Raw genomic sequence first — 15,667 nt, 5'->3', positions numbered from 1 at the left:
CAAAAGTCCCTTGTACTCATATGCCAGCAATCCTTCCTCCATTAAATACATTTATTGTTAAACTGCTCTTAGAAGGATCATGTGCTCACTCATGGAAACCAATTAGAAAAGTTCACTGAGTGCAACCCATGCTGAGCATGCTCATAAAACACCTGGCCCACATTGGTCAAAAACACTGATGAAAAAGTTTTCTTCGCCCTTAAAAAAAAAACCCAAACAAACAAACAAAAAAAACCACGCCCAAACCACAGGTGAGTGTTCCTTCCAAAAGGAACTGGCACTGGGTCTGGAGGAACTGCAATACCAGACCAGCACCAGGAGGGCCAGAGTCAGCCCTGACACCCTCCCCTTGGTACCAAAAATGCTACATCTGATCAAAATACAGTATAGTCCCATTGTTCTCAGTCCTCCTTGGCACCAACTCTTTCAAATCATGGTGAACCATTACATGAAATACCTCTTTCCCATTTCCAGTGATTCTTGTTTCTTCAGAAGCTTTAAAATTTCTGGCAATCACCACAAAACTTTGATGTAGTCAAGAGGCTCTACCGCCCCCTCTGTCAGCCTGTCACATGCGATTAGCAGGGATTCAGATTTTCTGTTTCCCACAGAGAAAAAAAGCAAAACAAAAAAAAAAAAAGACCCATACAGATTTTCCTATTTTAATCAGAGGAAAAAAAAAAAACAGATTTTCTCTTTTAGCAGAGAAACTGTGGGTTTCCCGCTTTTGCAAAGAGCTCTGCAGGCTGGCTGAGTTCCAGCCTGCAAGAGCTAATTGCAAAAAGGGCAGTCAACCCCCAGCACTGACCACAGAGGGAGGGAGAGGAGGAAAAAAGGGCAAGCCCTAAGGCTCTTAGACACCCAAGGCTTGGCTCAGGCTCACTCACCTCCCAGGCTTCAGGAAGGAAAGTGGGGCTTGCAGGGGGCTGGGGAATGACATGGAGTGCCCACTTAGCCAGCGGTACATGGACCGCAAGCAGTGCACTATTAGCACAGCAGGCTCCATGCCTCCATGTATGGCTTCCCTGAAGGGCCGATACCACACCACTCCAGGTCCACATGCCGCCAGTGGGCAGGCATTCCTGCAGGAAACTGGCTGAGGGAGCAGGGAGGTGCTGGGGAAAGACATGGAGTGCCCACTCAGCTGGCAGCACATGGACCCAGAGCAGCATGGCATTGGCCCGAATAGGCTCCGTAGCTCTGTGTGGTTTCCCTAAAGGGCTGACAGCACACTGCTCTGCGTCCATGTGTTGCCAGCTGGCCAGACACTCCTGTGGGAAGTTGGTTGGGGTCTGAGGGAGCCAGATGTTGGGGAGAGATATGGAGCGCTCACCCAGTTGGCAGCGCATGGACCCAGAGGGGTCGTGGGTGGGGGCTGTTGTGGGAGACCTTTAATTTTAACAATGGATTTTAGGGTTTTTAAAATCAGAGAATTTGTGATTTTTTTTTTTTTAAATCAGAGAAAACCAGGATCCGTAGTGATTAGTATGGCCCAATCCTCTACAGGGTGGAGACAAACCAGGCAGCCCTGCACCTCTTCTGCATATAAATTTTTGGAGGGTCCCAGGACTTGTGACAAGAACCCCTGGTTGCAGGTCATGAGTGGGGGGCTAATTAGCATATGGAGCCTTTTGGGGGCAGGGCGGTATCTGGAATACATGTGCACACACGCACAGAGCAGTGTGGGGCTGTCAGGTCACTATGGCTTGAAATGCTGTGGACTCTGCTGGACCCCAGCCCAATGAACTGTGTGATAAGTGATGAGGCTCTGGACTAACATGATACACAGTTTGTATTATATATAAATAGGTACAAAAATGTTGCTCAAGAATCAGACTGACAGCACTCTCCTGCCCTCCTCTGTTAACGCTCTGCAGCTTCTGCCCTCTCTGCCCCCTTACTAACATGGCCAACTCACAGGGCCCAAGCAAGATCTGATGGTAAAGTGGGGGCAGAGAGCAAGGGAACCAACCTGACCCCTGTAGCAGTGGGAAGGGGATGAATTATACACCTGAAAACTGTAACACATTTATAAATTTTCTACATATAGAATCAAATTATTAAGAGGTCATTTTATATTCAAGTAAATATGATACCTATCTATGGAGCCAGTTCCACACTCACATTAAAATTATCTACTAAAATACCTAAAGGATAAGGAATCTAAAAGGCACCCATTTTAAAATCCTGGCCCAACTCGATTGAAAAACTCAATTTCCAGTTTTTATGTTGCTTTATTATTAAGCACTTGATAAACTTATCCCTACTTGTCATATTTTACTTTGCTTTCCTGTCCAATATTGATTAGCATAAAGTTGACAGCTATGAGAATGGACTGCAGAATCTGCATGAAGCATTAACTTCCATATAAATTAATATGCTAGAAAGTTATTTTTGTTGGGCAGGCTTTTCTTAGTAAAAGTCCACAGAGGCCTTAAACAGAAGACTATTCTTCCTTTTCAATCCACACTGACACCTTGCAGCACTTGTCCACAAAAATGCACGATGTAGCTGGAAACCTGGGGGTAAACCAGTGCTTCTCAGATTCCTCAGAATGAGAAATGTTACATGGTAGAGATAAGGGGTGTTTGAAAACACTGGAGGTTACACAAGAACAACTCAGGACAGATTCTGGCCTACCAAATCTTTATTATTCTTCATGAGGATTCATGATAAAGGAAAGAACTGAGCCTGAAATTCCAGGTTGTTAGAAGGATTGGCAGGCGAAAAAAAAAATCTGTTTACTTGTAAACAGCAAAAATTTAGTAAGAAACTAACGTCACCAATACTTCCACTTGACAAAATCATTATTAAAAGCTAGAAACTCACTGTAAGGCTCAAGCACTACAGCCCAAAGTAGTGGTATTTGAATTCCCAGGTACATCTGTAAATGAAAGTATGACAGAAGTGACCTTACTTCAGATTTGGGATTTCATGAACAAGGAAACACCTTAGATTCAAAGGAGGGCAGACTAATATTATAGGGCTAAATTTTATATTTTTTTCAGATAAAGGAATAAGCTGTTCCCGAAGATTTACTGGGTTTGGGTTAAATGGACACAATATGGTGACAGGAGTCTTAAAAGGTACCAAAATGAGACAATTCCTTTCTAGGCCACTATAAATTTCTGAAGCCTCCAAACAGATAAGATGCAAAAGGGGAGGTAGGTGCACATTATAAAACGTACTTAAAACAGTCACACATAGAAAACGCAGAATCACGTTTTTCTATTTATTGAAAAAGCCACAGTGCTCTGTGTTGGCATTTGGTGAATACATCATAGTTATTTGCTCATAATATATTTCTTTGTTCTTTGTTTAGCGGTGCTCAACCTTTTGGCTCTCTGGGCCAGTTGAGTGACATGGGGCTGGTCCACAGGACAGATCAACCCCGTGTCACCTCCACCCAGCTCTGTGCTGCCCAGCACTCTTCAACTACCGTGCAAAGCCACGGCCCACAAGGCTCCCCATCAGACTCGCATGACATGTGCCAGGGGCTGAATATGGCCCACAGATTGGGGGCCGAGCACCTGCTGTACGTCTGAAGGGCAATGTCATTCTCTATTATACCTTTTGGAGTTAAGGCAACTACATCTTAAATATTTATCTGATGTTCCAGAGTTCTTTCAAACACCACAATGAAACAAAAACTCTACTAGAAACTTAAAAAAATAGCAGCCATGTAGAAACAATGTAAAATAGAAACCACTAAATTTAACATCAGATTGTTCAGGAGAAAGTGAATTACTAATTATCCAAATAGTTACTAATTGTGCTATATACTGTTTTCTTTGTACCACTGGATCCAAGATAGGAAAACCACAAATATACTATTAGAGAAACAGCTTATCCAAAAGATACATACCTATAGCAGCATTTTCCAAACCATGTGCTGCAGAATTTGGGGCTGGAGCCACGCCCCCTGCTGGCTGGAGCCACACCCCCCACCTGCTGCCCCCATGGACACAGGCAGCAGGGGTCATGGCTCCAGCCAGTGATTTTCATCTGTGTGCTTTAAGTGACGCTACCCTTGCCCCCTTCCCTCTGCCCCCTGCTGGCTCAACCCCCCTCCCACCCCCCTACTCCGCATTCAGCTAGTGTGCTGCAGGATGGGAGAGGCCCAGTAAGTGTGCTGCTGAAACCAAAAGGTTGGGAAACACTGACCTATAAAATGACAGCATTTCCTGCTCCTGCTAAGGCGTTCTACTTCAGTGGAAGCCAAATCTATTTTCTATAGCTTAACTAGGATCAATGGCCTACAGAATCCCACTGACTTCAATAGGCTTTAAAATCAGACCCTACACATGTTTTTAAGACTGGTATTTCAGAAAGAAATTTTAAGACATTATAGTCCTGGATGCCTAGCTTGTGCCATGTAATGTTTTTGTCCCTTGACAGCTTTCTGACTTTCAAGACCAAGGTTATGTGCAGACATTTAGTTTCTTCTAAGAGAATCTCTGCAAGTATACAGATGTTCAGGATTTTTCTGCCAAAGCAAAAATGGTTGCTCCAAGAGGAAAATAGCCTGGGAACAACCAAGATTAAATTGTGCCCAGGAGAGAGTTTCTCTTGGAAGAATGACTATCCGTATACATTATCTTCTGCAAAAAGCACAGCATAGTCCTTCAGCACCCCAGTGTGCTTTGCTCCCACCTTCCCCTTACTCTCTCTCCAGGAGACACCGTGTTGCTCACTGGACTCTGCTGCTCAAGCTGAGCAAGGAGAAGTACATGCCTTGTTCAAAACCTCTGCATTGTGTTGCAAGCAGACATAGGCTGACACTGATCAGTGTAGATCAATTAGGGCTGCCCTGGGCACTGCTGCCATCTGTCTCCAGGCAGACTGAGGGATTCTGCTGAGATGTACACCCAGGGGCCCTCTGGCCATGCAGTCTCAGCAGTACAAATTCTGCAACAGCTCAGCATTCAAATATCTGTTCAAGTATCCCCAGTTAAGTTTTTCTGCCACAAAAACAAACCTGGGAGAATTCTCCCAGATCATTTGAATTAATACAAATATGATGCAAAGGTAAGAATTAGAAGCAACAAAAATGCTAAAAAGATACCTGAAAACTGCAACTAACATGAAAAGCAAATGATATTTGAAAGATTTTATTTAAAACTCATTTAAAATGCATTATGTACCAAAATAATTTAAATTAAATGGAACTATTTAGAATATACTGAATGCTCCAACAGCTGGGTCCCTACATACCCATTATCACTAGAAGTCTTTGCTGAATGGTGTTTGAAAGCCTTTGTCCCAAGGTCATGCACTTAAAGTATCTAATAGTTATTTTGGCATCAACTTCCAGCTGATTTTTTTTTTTAAACAATCTTTTAAAGGAAAGATCTAGGGAAATAAATTATTTTCAACATCTCTTGCTTTTGAAAAAACTTTAACTGCCAGTAGGTAACTATTATGAGCCAAAAGTGAATTCCATGAAGCACAGTTAGTTCTAGCTCAGATAAGCAGGGAGTCTGGCTGTTTGTCAAGAACTAGGGAACTATCACAGAGGTTAACTGCTCCTCGAGATCTTCCCTGTCATTTAGTAGCAAGGCTTCCTCTAAAACTATGTTCCCAAGTACTCTGCCTAGCAGCTGCATGCTTCTTGTCCCTTCAAGAGATAAGATTAGCATTTAGAGGTGAAAGATTGTAGAAGTGAGCTCAACAGGAAAGGCTACCTTACTGTAACCAACCCCAGGGAAATAAGCAAGGGTAATGGAGATGACAGGAGACATCCATCTAAATTCCCCTGACTCCCTGCCACCCAAAAGATATTTTCTTCCAACTTGCATGGTCCTACTGCCTTGGCATACTTGTATACAGGCTTTTACTTGAAATAAGGCAACACACCATGGAGTCACAGCTCCCATATCAGATGCCCTTAATTTAATCCCCTTCTGTCTGTGAACCTGGTAAGAGCCATTAAGAATGTAAGAGGCAAAAAAAAAAAAAGAGAGACCAGTATGCTGCTGTACCAGCACTTGTACTAACTGTATCTGGTAGACCTTAAAATACTTTAGCTTATCAAAAAGCTAAAAGATGACAGGTTAGGTCTGCATATTATATTATTCATAAGCATGAAGTAATTGAATTGCAGCTTTCAACATGCATTATAAAACAGCTCAAAGAAATACACCTACAGCTGCCTGCAGAACAAAATGTTAGACTTCAAGATTAGTTAGAAAGAAAGAAAACCTGCATGAGACGATGAATGATACAGCATGCATATATGAATACCTCACTTGTTTTAAATGGCTGCCCAGGTTAAGCTTGCTTTCTCAATGAAAAGTACCCTCCACCACTTGCAGAACAGTTCACATTAAAATACAACCAATATAAAATAAAATCAGCACAATCTGTAAACAATTTGAAAATAAAGATTCAATTGATGAATTATAACCAAATTACAGCCACTATATCAAAACAGAAAGAAAATATAATTATTTATAATTTGGAGTAACTATGGATACTCAGATTAAATGCTATTTTTTTTACAAAGCTATTTAGAAAGAATTCATACGATGGATTACAATGGAAATTGGCATTTTAGTACTCTCAGACCTACATCTTAAAAGAAACATGTACTGGTAGTAAATATAATTAAATGAGCTCAAGGAAAGTTGAGGAGATGTAATGGAAAAAATGGAACAATACAGGGAAGCAAAGTAATTTCCCTCCACTACAGACTAAAATCTGGCATAAACAACATGCATATCATGAAAAGAAACACAGGGGCATTTTAAATTTGCGCTGTTACACTGGCTTCTCCTGGCACAAGCCATGATATGGCCCCATGGTGACTGCAAATCTACCTTGCATGAGCTCACACTGGAACAAGCTGTCTGCCACTTCTGTTTCACAAGAGGCCTGGAGTACATTGCAATGTATCTGAGAAATGTGCCGATTCAGTGCATCACCCAGAAAAACACTCTGCTAACATTAAGCCTATGAAGACCCTGACAGTTTAAAGGTGCGCTCTTTAAAGATGGGAAGAATGACAATACCATAAATTTGTCTTCCTCTGGGTTTGAAGTCTTCATCTTGCCTAATCTATATAGCTATATCTATATAGAGGAGGGGAGTTTGCACGCAGCAGCAGTCGCCGACACCTGGTGGCACACAACATGCCCCTCCTCCCTGCCTCTCCTCCTCCTGTGCCGGCTACTGTCAGGGCCAGGAAGCAGCAGTAGCGGGGGTTGCTGCCACCAGAAATCCCCTTTCCCCTTCCTACTCCTATCCCTTCCTTCCTTCTTTCCCACTGCCTCCCCCTCCCTGCCAGCTGTTGTTGGGGGGGAGGCACAGCAGCTCCTTTGCTCCCTCTGTCCATAATGCTCTGGGCCCTCAGCCAAATCAGCATGTCCCCTCTTGGCAGTACATGAGCAGTTGGCTTGAAGCATTAAAGACTAAGGCTGTCCGTCTGTCTGTCATGCTCTTTAAATGAGAATAGCTTGAAAACTGTAAGAGATAGAACATTTGTGTCTTCAGATAAATGTCTTTGTTGAACCTTAGCATTTGTTTTGTGACCAAGGCAGGATGATCCCAACTTCCAGAATTGGGGGAAAAAAAAAAGAAGTCAGGGGCCAGGGCTGTTTCTACTGAGCTCCTCCCAAGAGGGTGCCAGGAGCCTGGTGCAGTGGAGAGGACAAAAGGGAGGGACCAGCTGAGGGACAACAAGAGCTGGGCAGAGGCATGAGGCACTGGGTGAGTAGCGGTAGCCCCATCCTGAGCCCTGAGCAGGGAAGGAGGCACCTGGGGGCAGCATGGAGGAAGCCCTGGGGTGTGGGTGGCTATTGTGAGGCACAGAGCTCACCTGTTCTTGCCCAGCAAAGAGGCACGCAGCCAATAGGTGGGTGGCAGCATGGGCAGATGTTCTCGTCCAGTGGGCTGGAGGCGCAAGTGCAGGAAGGGAGTGGCATCTCCAAATGTTCAGTCTAGTTATATTTAAGTTTTATAAATATTTAATTTATTTTATAAATATAAAGAGTAAAATCCGTTTGTTTTTGTTATTTGAAATTCATCTGTCATCCTTGACTGGCAATTTGCTAGTAAGCACGATACTAGTAGTAGTAACAACAACAACAACATAGTTCCCTAGAGAGCCAGGAATCCAAGACCAGAGAGTAAACAATTTTAGGAATGTTTTTAGAAAGGCAGAAAAATAAGATATCAGTAAATTATACTATAAATAGTTTGCGACATGATCTGTAAACAATGAATGATACTATATTCATTTGCAAATATATTAGTGTCTCACTGGGTTAGGCCTAAATTAACTTAACTTACGTAAGAGTTTTTCCTTAGAAACTTTTTTTGCACAGTAACATACTAACTATATAATAGATTCCAATACATGAGCTGCATCTGGCCACCTAGTGCACTTCATTTAAGGGTGAAATGCTACAGAGTAAAAAATAAAAATGTTTGTTGTTTTGCCACCAAAAGACACTTAAGTTTTCTTCTAGTGTCTAGGAACAACAAAGAAGGAGTTTCTGCAATTCATTTTGTGAACTGACAGAATATCAGACCCATATATAGGACATGTGCAGCTCTCTTTGAAGAAGTGAAAATACAGTTTGCACAAATAAGGTCCTTAATGACCTATTTGCTTACATGGTCATTCATCTCCTATGCTGGTACCGAATGTTCTAAGGAACTTCAGACTGGAGTAGAATCATAGGTAAAAAGACAGGCTAAATTCAGATTTACACTAAAGCCTTTTCACACTGCTCTAGCAAGTTGCACCTATTTTTAAGTTTCTTTCGAGTCCTAGCTCAATGCAAAGGGACTTTTTGGTAACAGAATTGCATCTTTAATTGCTACTTTCATCATTGTGGCTTGACTGCAAAAAATAAAGCTAATTTCAAAAAATATATTTTACTTCCAGATTTCCTGAAGTCATTATTAAAACAGTAAGCAGAACATAGTATGAAGTTGTAAACAGACTAGAAACTAAATCCCACCTGTGAAGGTGTACTTGTTAGCTCCATCTTTTCTTGGGATTTTTCCTTTGCTAATCGTGCAGCTTCTTTGAATTCCTGAAATTTCTCTGCAAACTGAACATACACAAGTTAAAAAAAAGGAAAAGGAAAAGCTTTGAAGCAATTACAATATACCTATAAAATAGAATTGTTCTATAGAACATTGTAATAAGGTATCATTTTGCATTCAGTCAGTGGGATTTTTTTTCTTTACCAGGTGATCATTACTATTAATACACTGCAAGTAATTTAAAAGGATTGTGAATATGCAAAACATTTGTATGTGGACAACACATACAAACCCTAGAACTAAGTTTGAATGGAATTATTACTATATATTAAAATCCTGAACTACCAACAACATAAAATAGATTAACATAACCAGCACCAAATCAAATGGATATTAAAAGAACACTAGGTGGCCTTAATAAGTTTCTTTGAAATTTTTAATCTATTTTCCCCTTATTAATTTTGGGCCTAGTTTAAAATCCACTAGAGTAAAAAAAAATTTTTTTCCATAACTTTAGTGGTTTCCCATTTGGGAAAACACCAATTTCTTCCAATATTTTGACTATAACTGAAATTCCAACTGAATTATTATGGAAGGGTTTTAAAAGAAAACTACCACAAGTTACATGCATTATAAATCAAGCCGAGCCAAATTAATCTCTGATTTTTTTCCGCTGACTTCAGTAAATTAACCAAGCAATGAACTGGTTTCATCAATATAAAATGATTAGCTCAAATTAATTTTAAAAATTACTTTTTTTATACTTGGTTTCCATAATTTTCAAACCAAACATCGGTATTTCTTGGCACACACACAGTCACCCCTTTTTTTCCTTCCAAACAACAGCTAAAGCAGCTAGACTAGAAATTCAAAAATGCAGAATTTCTTAAAGGAATGACAGAAATAAGTTTCAGCAATTCTACTCAAGTAAATGGAATTACATTAATATATTAAATCTGGCCTGATGTGCCCAATTAAGTTTTACAGCACATTGATTATTGTGGCATCTAAGTGTCTGGTTTTGTTTACCACTGTTTATTGGTATTACGATAATGTTCCTGACAGCAACTGGTTTTGCATGAACATTCAATGGAAAAAAGTTGGCAGAAAGCTTTTAACCTACTACTGTATATTAAGCATCCTTTTGCACTGAGTGCCATCACATGGATCTAAAGGAAAATGAAAGCTGCTACTGTATCACACAGATTCTTCATGCATTTTCCAAGAAAAGACAACCAGCTAGGTTTTCTAAATGTTAGATAATCTTTAAATCTCTTCTATACAGAGTTTGGAAGAATGCCCTATTTTCTCAACAAAATCCTACTGCATCACCTCAAGTAATGCCAGTGGATGCATTTCCCTGGAATTGTATGGCAGCATCCAGAGTGACATGAGGGAGGGAGTCAGGCTAGGTTCAGGCTAGAATTAGGCCTCTGCCAAAACACACAGATACTCCTAATAGAAATATGATAGTAACAAGGATTTCCAAGAGGAAGATTAAACCAATTAAAGCTACATTAACATCTGGAGAACTTCAGTAGACTATTTTGGAGTCATTTTTCAAAAATAGCATAAATTTAGTAAACAAGCAACAAAAACCCAAAATAAAATCAGGACTTTTAACATTTGGAGATCTTATTTTTTCCTCACTTTATCCACTGTTAATTGGATGGAAATACAAAAAAAAAAAAGGCAACTCCAAGAAGTTGAATTCCACAATGAGGAGCCTGGATGTGAAACAAAAAGATACTCTGAGGTCAGCCATCTGACTGACAGCTCTTTTACAGATGGAACGGTGTGTGTCAAGTTTCTCGAAGAGGGTCAGCAGCATCCCATCGAGGTACCTCGCTGCCTTGAAATGTTATAGCAGTTTTGGAAGCCCTCAGTGTACAACACTAAATACAAGCTTTTGCACTACATGACCTCACCCTGACCAGGACTATGATTTTCTGTAAATGACAAAACAAGCAATCCTCTCAAAGAACCTCCTTATTCTGTAGAACAGTTGCACTTTGCTTTTGAGAAGGCAAAAGAACAGGCCAAGCGTTTACATAATTCATACTTGAAAGATCTTACTCATTCCATCTCCTTGTGCTCGTCACCTGGAGATTATGGGCAACATCCAGAATATGAGCTCTCCCTGACTGTACATACACAGTCATTTACACTTGTGCAGGCAATGCAAACAGAGTAGTCATATGGTAGCACCTACCTTACATGCATTTTACTCTAGACCAAAAGACAGCACACAATGCAAAAGCAGTGAAGAAGGTCAAGAAAAGTTGAAGCTGAACATTCAAACTACTCCTTTAGAAGTCAAGTAATTCTTGGCTCCTTTTTAAACAGTGTAACAGGGAGCAACTACAGCAACTACAGCGCGGGCAGCCAAACTGAGGCCAGCTGTGAGAGGGAAGGCAGCAAAGAGACGCTGCTACCTAGGCAGTAAGTGGCCCACCAAGGTAAAGAGTACACCTGCAGCCAGTCTGAGGAAGTCCCAAGTGGAAAAATATTAGGACTTACGGAGCACAAGCCCAGGTGTGAGCCTAGGCAGTCAGTCTGCCGAGAAGCTGCTGAGGAAAGAGCTCTGGGGCAGGGGAGGGTTGCAAAGAAGCTGATGGCTGACACCTGGACTGCCCTGGCTGTAACATGGGTAGAAAGCTGCTGATTTGCAAGGAATACAAAACATGGTAGGTGAAGCCCAGTGGTACAGCCAGAAACCTGGGGTTATGCTTGAACCCTGTGCAGGGCTAGTCTGTGTTATAGCTAGTGAGTGGGTTTATGTTTTGTGACAGTTTATAAAAGAAGGAGGTTAATGTGCTAGCGCACAGCCTGTTAGAGGGTGAGGGTTTGCTCTGGATTCCTGGGGCAACGTCCCTTTCCCAAGTTAAATATTTATATCGAGGTGTGGCAGGTGGGAAAAAGGGGAAGGCAGCTTCCCCAGACAGCCAAAGGGAAGCAGGAGCTGTGTGGCCACCAGGGGGAGTCATAGTCACCCCTGGGGCTCAGCACTTGCTTCAACAGCTAACAAACTGGAGAGTCCTTTCTACCACCTAGAGCAGTGGTCCTCAATCAGGGTGTCATGGCATCCTGGGATTCCTTGAGAGCCTTTGAAGGGTGCTGTGGAGGCCACACAATGTTAACACTATTACATGTGCAAACATGACTCCCATGATAAAGCCAGAGATTGTAAATAGAAATTCTTAGTGTAAAAACATTCTAACCCATTTTGGTCTTCCCAGGTTCTATGCAACAGAAAAAAATTCTCTATTATTTTTCTGTAGCCAAAAAAACAAGTGAAAATTAAGAACTGGCATTTTCTGAGGGGTTCCTCAAGCCCATCGGGGTGGAAAATTAAAATATGGCCTTATATCCTTGTTAAGAAATGGGTTCCCTCAACAGCCTTTTGTGAATATTAGCTAAAGCTCCAGTCCTCCTACCCCAACTTCACCAGGAATTCAGTCACGGTCTTTGTTCAGCCAAAGAAATCCTTTATTTAGCCAAAGCCAAAGTCTTTGTTCAATCAGATTTCTTTTTTGCAATCTTTCACCTTAACTGGTAATATATGCTTGCTTTTCTATAAACAATTTGAGGGGCAGTCACAGTGCAGTTCACAGGATTCAGGGGAATTCTCAAGTAGAGAACCAAATATTGCATAAAGATTCTTCTTTCCACCCTCACATCTTAAGATGATAGAATTTTTTATCATTTCAAGGCTGCATATTTGTACATCCTGATGGTGCCTAATTAGAGATTCTAGATGTCTTTTCAAGATCCTTAACATTTCAATATTTGCATTTAGGTACATGATTATCTTTGAAGTCATGATTGCAACACTATTGTTTTGAGAAAGAACCTCTGTGTGATGCACTGCCCAATAATCAGTTTGGGAAGAGAATCAAACCACGTGAAAAGAAACCAGTCCATAAAAATGGCAACTAATCTAAATTTTGGTATTTGCCATCAACTTTGAGAAGATCTGACATCTGCAAAAGGGCAATGGCTCGACAGATAATGAGGTGAGAAGACTGCTTATCATGAAAGAGATGCTTGTTTTAGTGTTGCCTTGGTGTGCCCAGTTCTGCTCACTTACGTCTTTATTCTGTTGAGTCTTAGTCATTAAGGTAGTTAGTAATAGGAGACAGAGAGAGACTTTTTGCTACATACGCATGGCAGTTAGTACACGGGAACCCTAAATACTTGATTAATCAAGTGCACAAATGGAATCCTTAAGTAGATGTTATAGCTAAGGTATAGGAATAATTTGCTTCTGATGTTGCAGAAACAAGTCTTAATTAAATTTTTGATTTCGAAAATCTCTCAAGCTGTAGATCAGAACTGAAGCTCCTCTGTGCTAGGCACCATACAAAATGCATTGAGGCTCTGCCTCCTCAAAAGAAGTTTATGAACGAAATAGAGTAGAAGGTAAATAGAAATGGAGATGAAGTGACTGGCTCATGACTCAAAGCCATACAAGTAAAGAATTAGGTAAATGGGTTAGGCATTCGTGGTGCCCTTGCCTCCTGTGCAACATGCTAGGGTTGTTGGTTTGGGTTTTGTTTTTTTCAAATCTTGTTTCTGGCTGTAGTGTGCAAGATGGGTCAGAGTAGAAGTTTTCTGGGGAACCTTTTGAATAAAATTACTTCATTTGAATGCGAAGGCAGCTGGGGGAGGGACGGGGGGAGAAGGCAGGATGAATTCAGTGGCCTAAGTCTCTTCCCATCGTCCCTGGCAGAGTTGGGATTATGATTTGACACTGAGTCATGATCCAGTATTATAGCTGCTAAAAAACAGTACATCCCCATATAAATGGCTGAACAGATTAAAGTGATTCTTTTCTCCTACTAAGAATTTTTCCAAACCTTTTTTTGCATTCAGATATTTTTGTTTTAAGTAATGCTTTCAGTTCAGCTGTAAGAGTTTGTGGTCCTGAACAAAGATTGGAAGATCAGATTGGAAAAAAGTGTACATTCAATAATTAAGGCATGACACTATAAAAATAGCACACTGAACATGCACTGAATGTTAAATGCCACAAAAAAACTTTCAGAAAAGCACTGCAGTACAAGATCTGTGGCATGTTAGGAAGTAACAGCCTCTTGGGTATACACACCAATGTGCACAAACTACATTACCTTCTTTTTGTGCAGTGGTATGCAGGTGAACAAAGAAGCATATTTATCATATGATCATTCACAATTTTCTTGGACTTTGTAGGAATTATTGTAATTTGATAATGAAAAGTAGAAATAATTTTACATATGCATCTCAACGCTGTATGCATGGACCAGATATTTATCAGGAAATAGTTTAAGAGAGAAGCGGTCTGACGCAAGGGACTGGTTCAAGTCCATGTATCCTAGTTTAACATCTGGGTAGGTGCCCCCCACAATTCTTAGACCAGATTTTCTGGTTGCTCTAAGAAAAGCAAAAGTTAGGGGTTTCCTGGAAGGGCCAAAGCTCTCCAGAAAACCCTTTTCAGGACTCTCTCATTTTAGCAAGTGCATTTAACTATTACACACACTGGTAACAATCTGTAGTCTACTGCTCACTACTGCAATGCTGACATACGAAATAGAAAAAAAAAATATGTTCACTTGAGAACAGAAATCTTGATTTGTTTAAGTGTTAACAATGGAAATACTACATTTAAAACCCCTACACACAATTAAAATACTGATATACTAGTACAGACATTTTTCTTGAGTTATAATGAATACGGTAAAAATTCAGCTAGAAAAAGAGAAACAAAAAACCCAAGGAAAAATAAAAACTGAATTAAACTCTTTTTGTCTTTCCATGTTATAAGGGCTGAATTCAGAAAGTTTGTAAACAGTGCCTTGCCTTTACTGAGCACCAGGCCAAGAAAAGATCTGAATGTGGATCTAGCTATGGTAGTCTTCCCCTTCCTGGCCACAAAGACACTTTTGTCTATCACTCAGGTTTTATGGTTTACTTACTTTTGAAAGGTGATGTTCAGAGGAAAATCCCAAGCCATAGACAGTATTCGCCCTGCTGTCTGCCCACTGGCCAAACTTCTGGGATGTTTTAGTAAATGTCATGTTGGGGGTGATAGTGCTATTTATTATTGCCTGCAAAGATGTAATAATTATAAGAAAGAAGTGTTAAATTTTAAGTACCATAACATCCATAAATGGGAATGCAAAGATCATGTGTGAATACCTGGTTACATTAAAGTTTCAAGAGAAATTCTATAGCACAGCCATAAACTGGAAGCCATGATTTAAAGATTAAATAAATTTTAATTCTGACTTTGTTTGTTTTATAATTCAAAACGCGTTTAAACAAACAAAAAAAAACCCACACACCTGTCTGAATGCTAGAAGTTACATCAGTTATACACATGCATGCGCACGCATACACACACATAAACAAATATAGATTATATGGAAAGTAGGTTGTAGCATGATACTAATACTGCTAGGACAATGGTCATAACTGTACTAAAAGGAAAGCTCCACAAATGTGCATGTCGAAATAAAATTGTATAGGTTTATGTACTTTTAAGTACTTCAATACCCTTTGTTTATTAAAAAGAAAAAAAAAAAAAAAGAAGAGTATGGCTAGCGTTTTTGGGGGTTGTGTATGCAAGGATAGAGAAACACATTGTTGCAAGCGTTGCAGTATGGTACAGGAAGCTTTTTGGTATATGCAG

At 40.4% G+C, this 15,667-nt stretch overlaps 1 protein-coding gene across 1 annotated transcript in view; it reads right to left on the bottom strand.

The window, feature by feature from the left end:
- The window catches only part of HOMER1 (homer scaffolding protein 1), a 149,883-nt gene that overhangs the window by 81,147 nt on the left and 53,069 nt on the right, over positions 1 to 15,667 (bottom strand). Inside the window, exons 3-4 of the mRNA XM_019532195.1 lie at positions 14,952 to 15,083; positions 8,967 to 9,059 (exon numbers count right to left, since the gene is read on the bottom strand). Coding sequence (XP_019387740.1) covers positions 8,967 to 9,059; positions 14,952 to 15,083 — 225 coding nt within the window. The remainder of the gene's footprint in view (positions 1 to 8,966; positions 9,060 to 14,951; positions 15,084 to 15,667) is intronic.

This window comes from Crocodylus porosus, unplaced genomic scaffold (genome assembly GCF_001723895.1).
Source record: "Crocodylus porosus isolate Cpor-Errol unplaced genomic scaffold, CroPor_comp1, whole genome shotgun sequence".
NCBI lineage: Eukaryota > Metazoa > Chordata > Crocodylia > Crocodylidae > Crocodylus > Crocodylus porosus.
The sequence above is the reverse complement of the archived record's forward strand: the minus strand, read 5'-3'. Positions and strand labels throughout refer to the sequence as shown.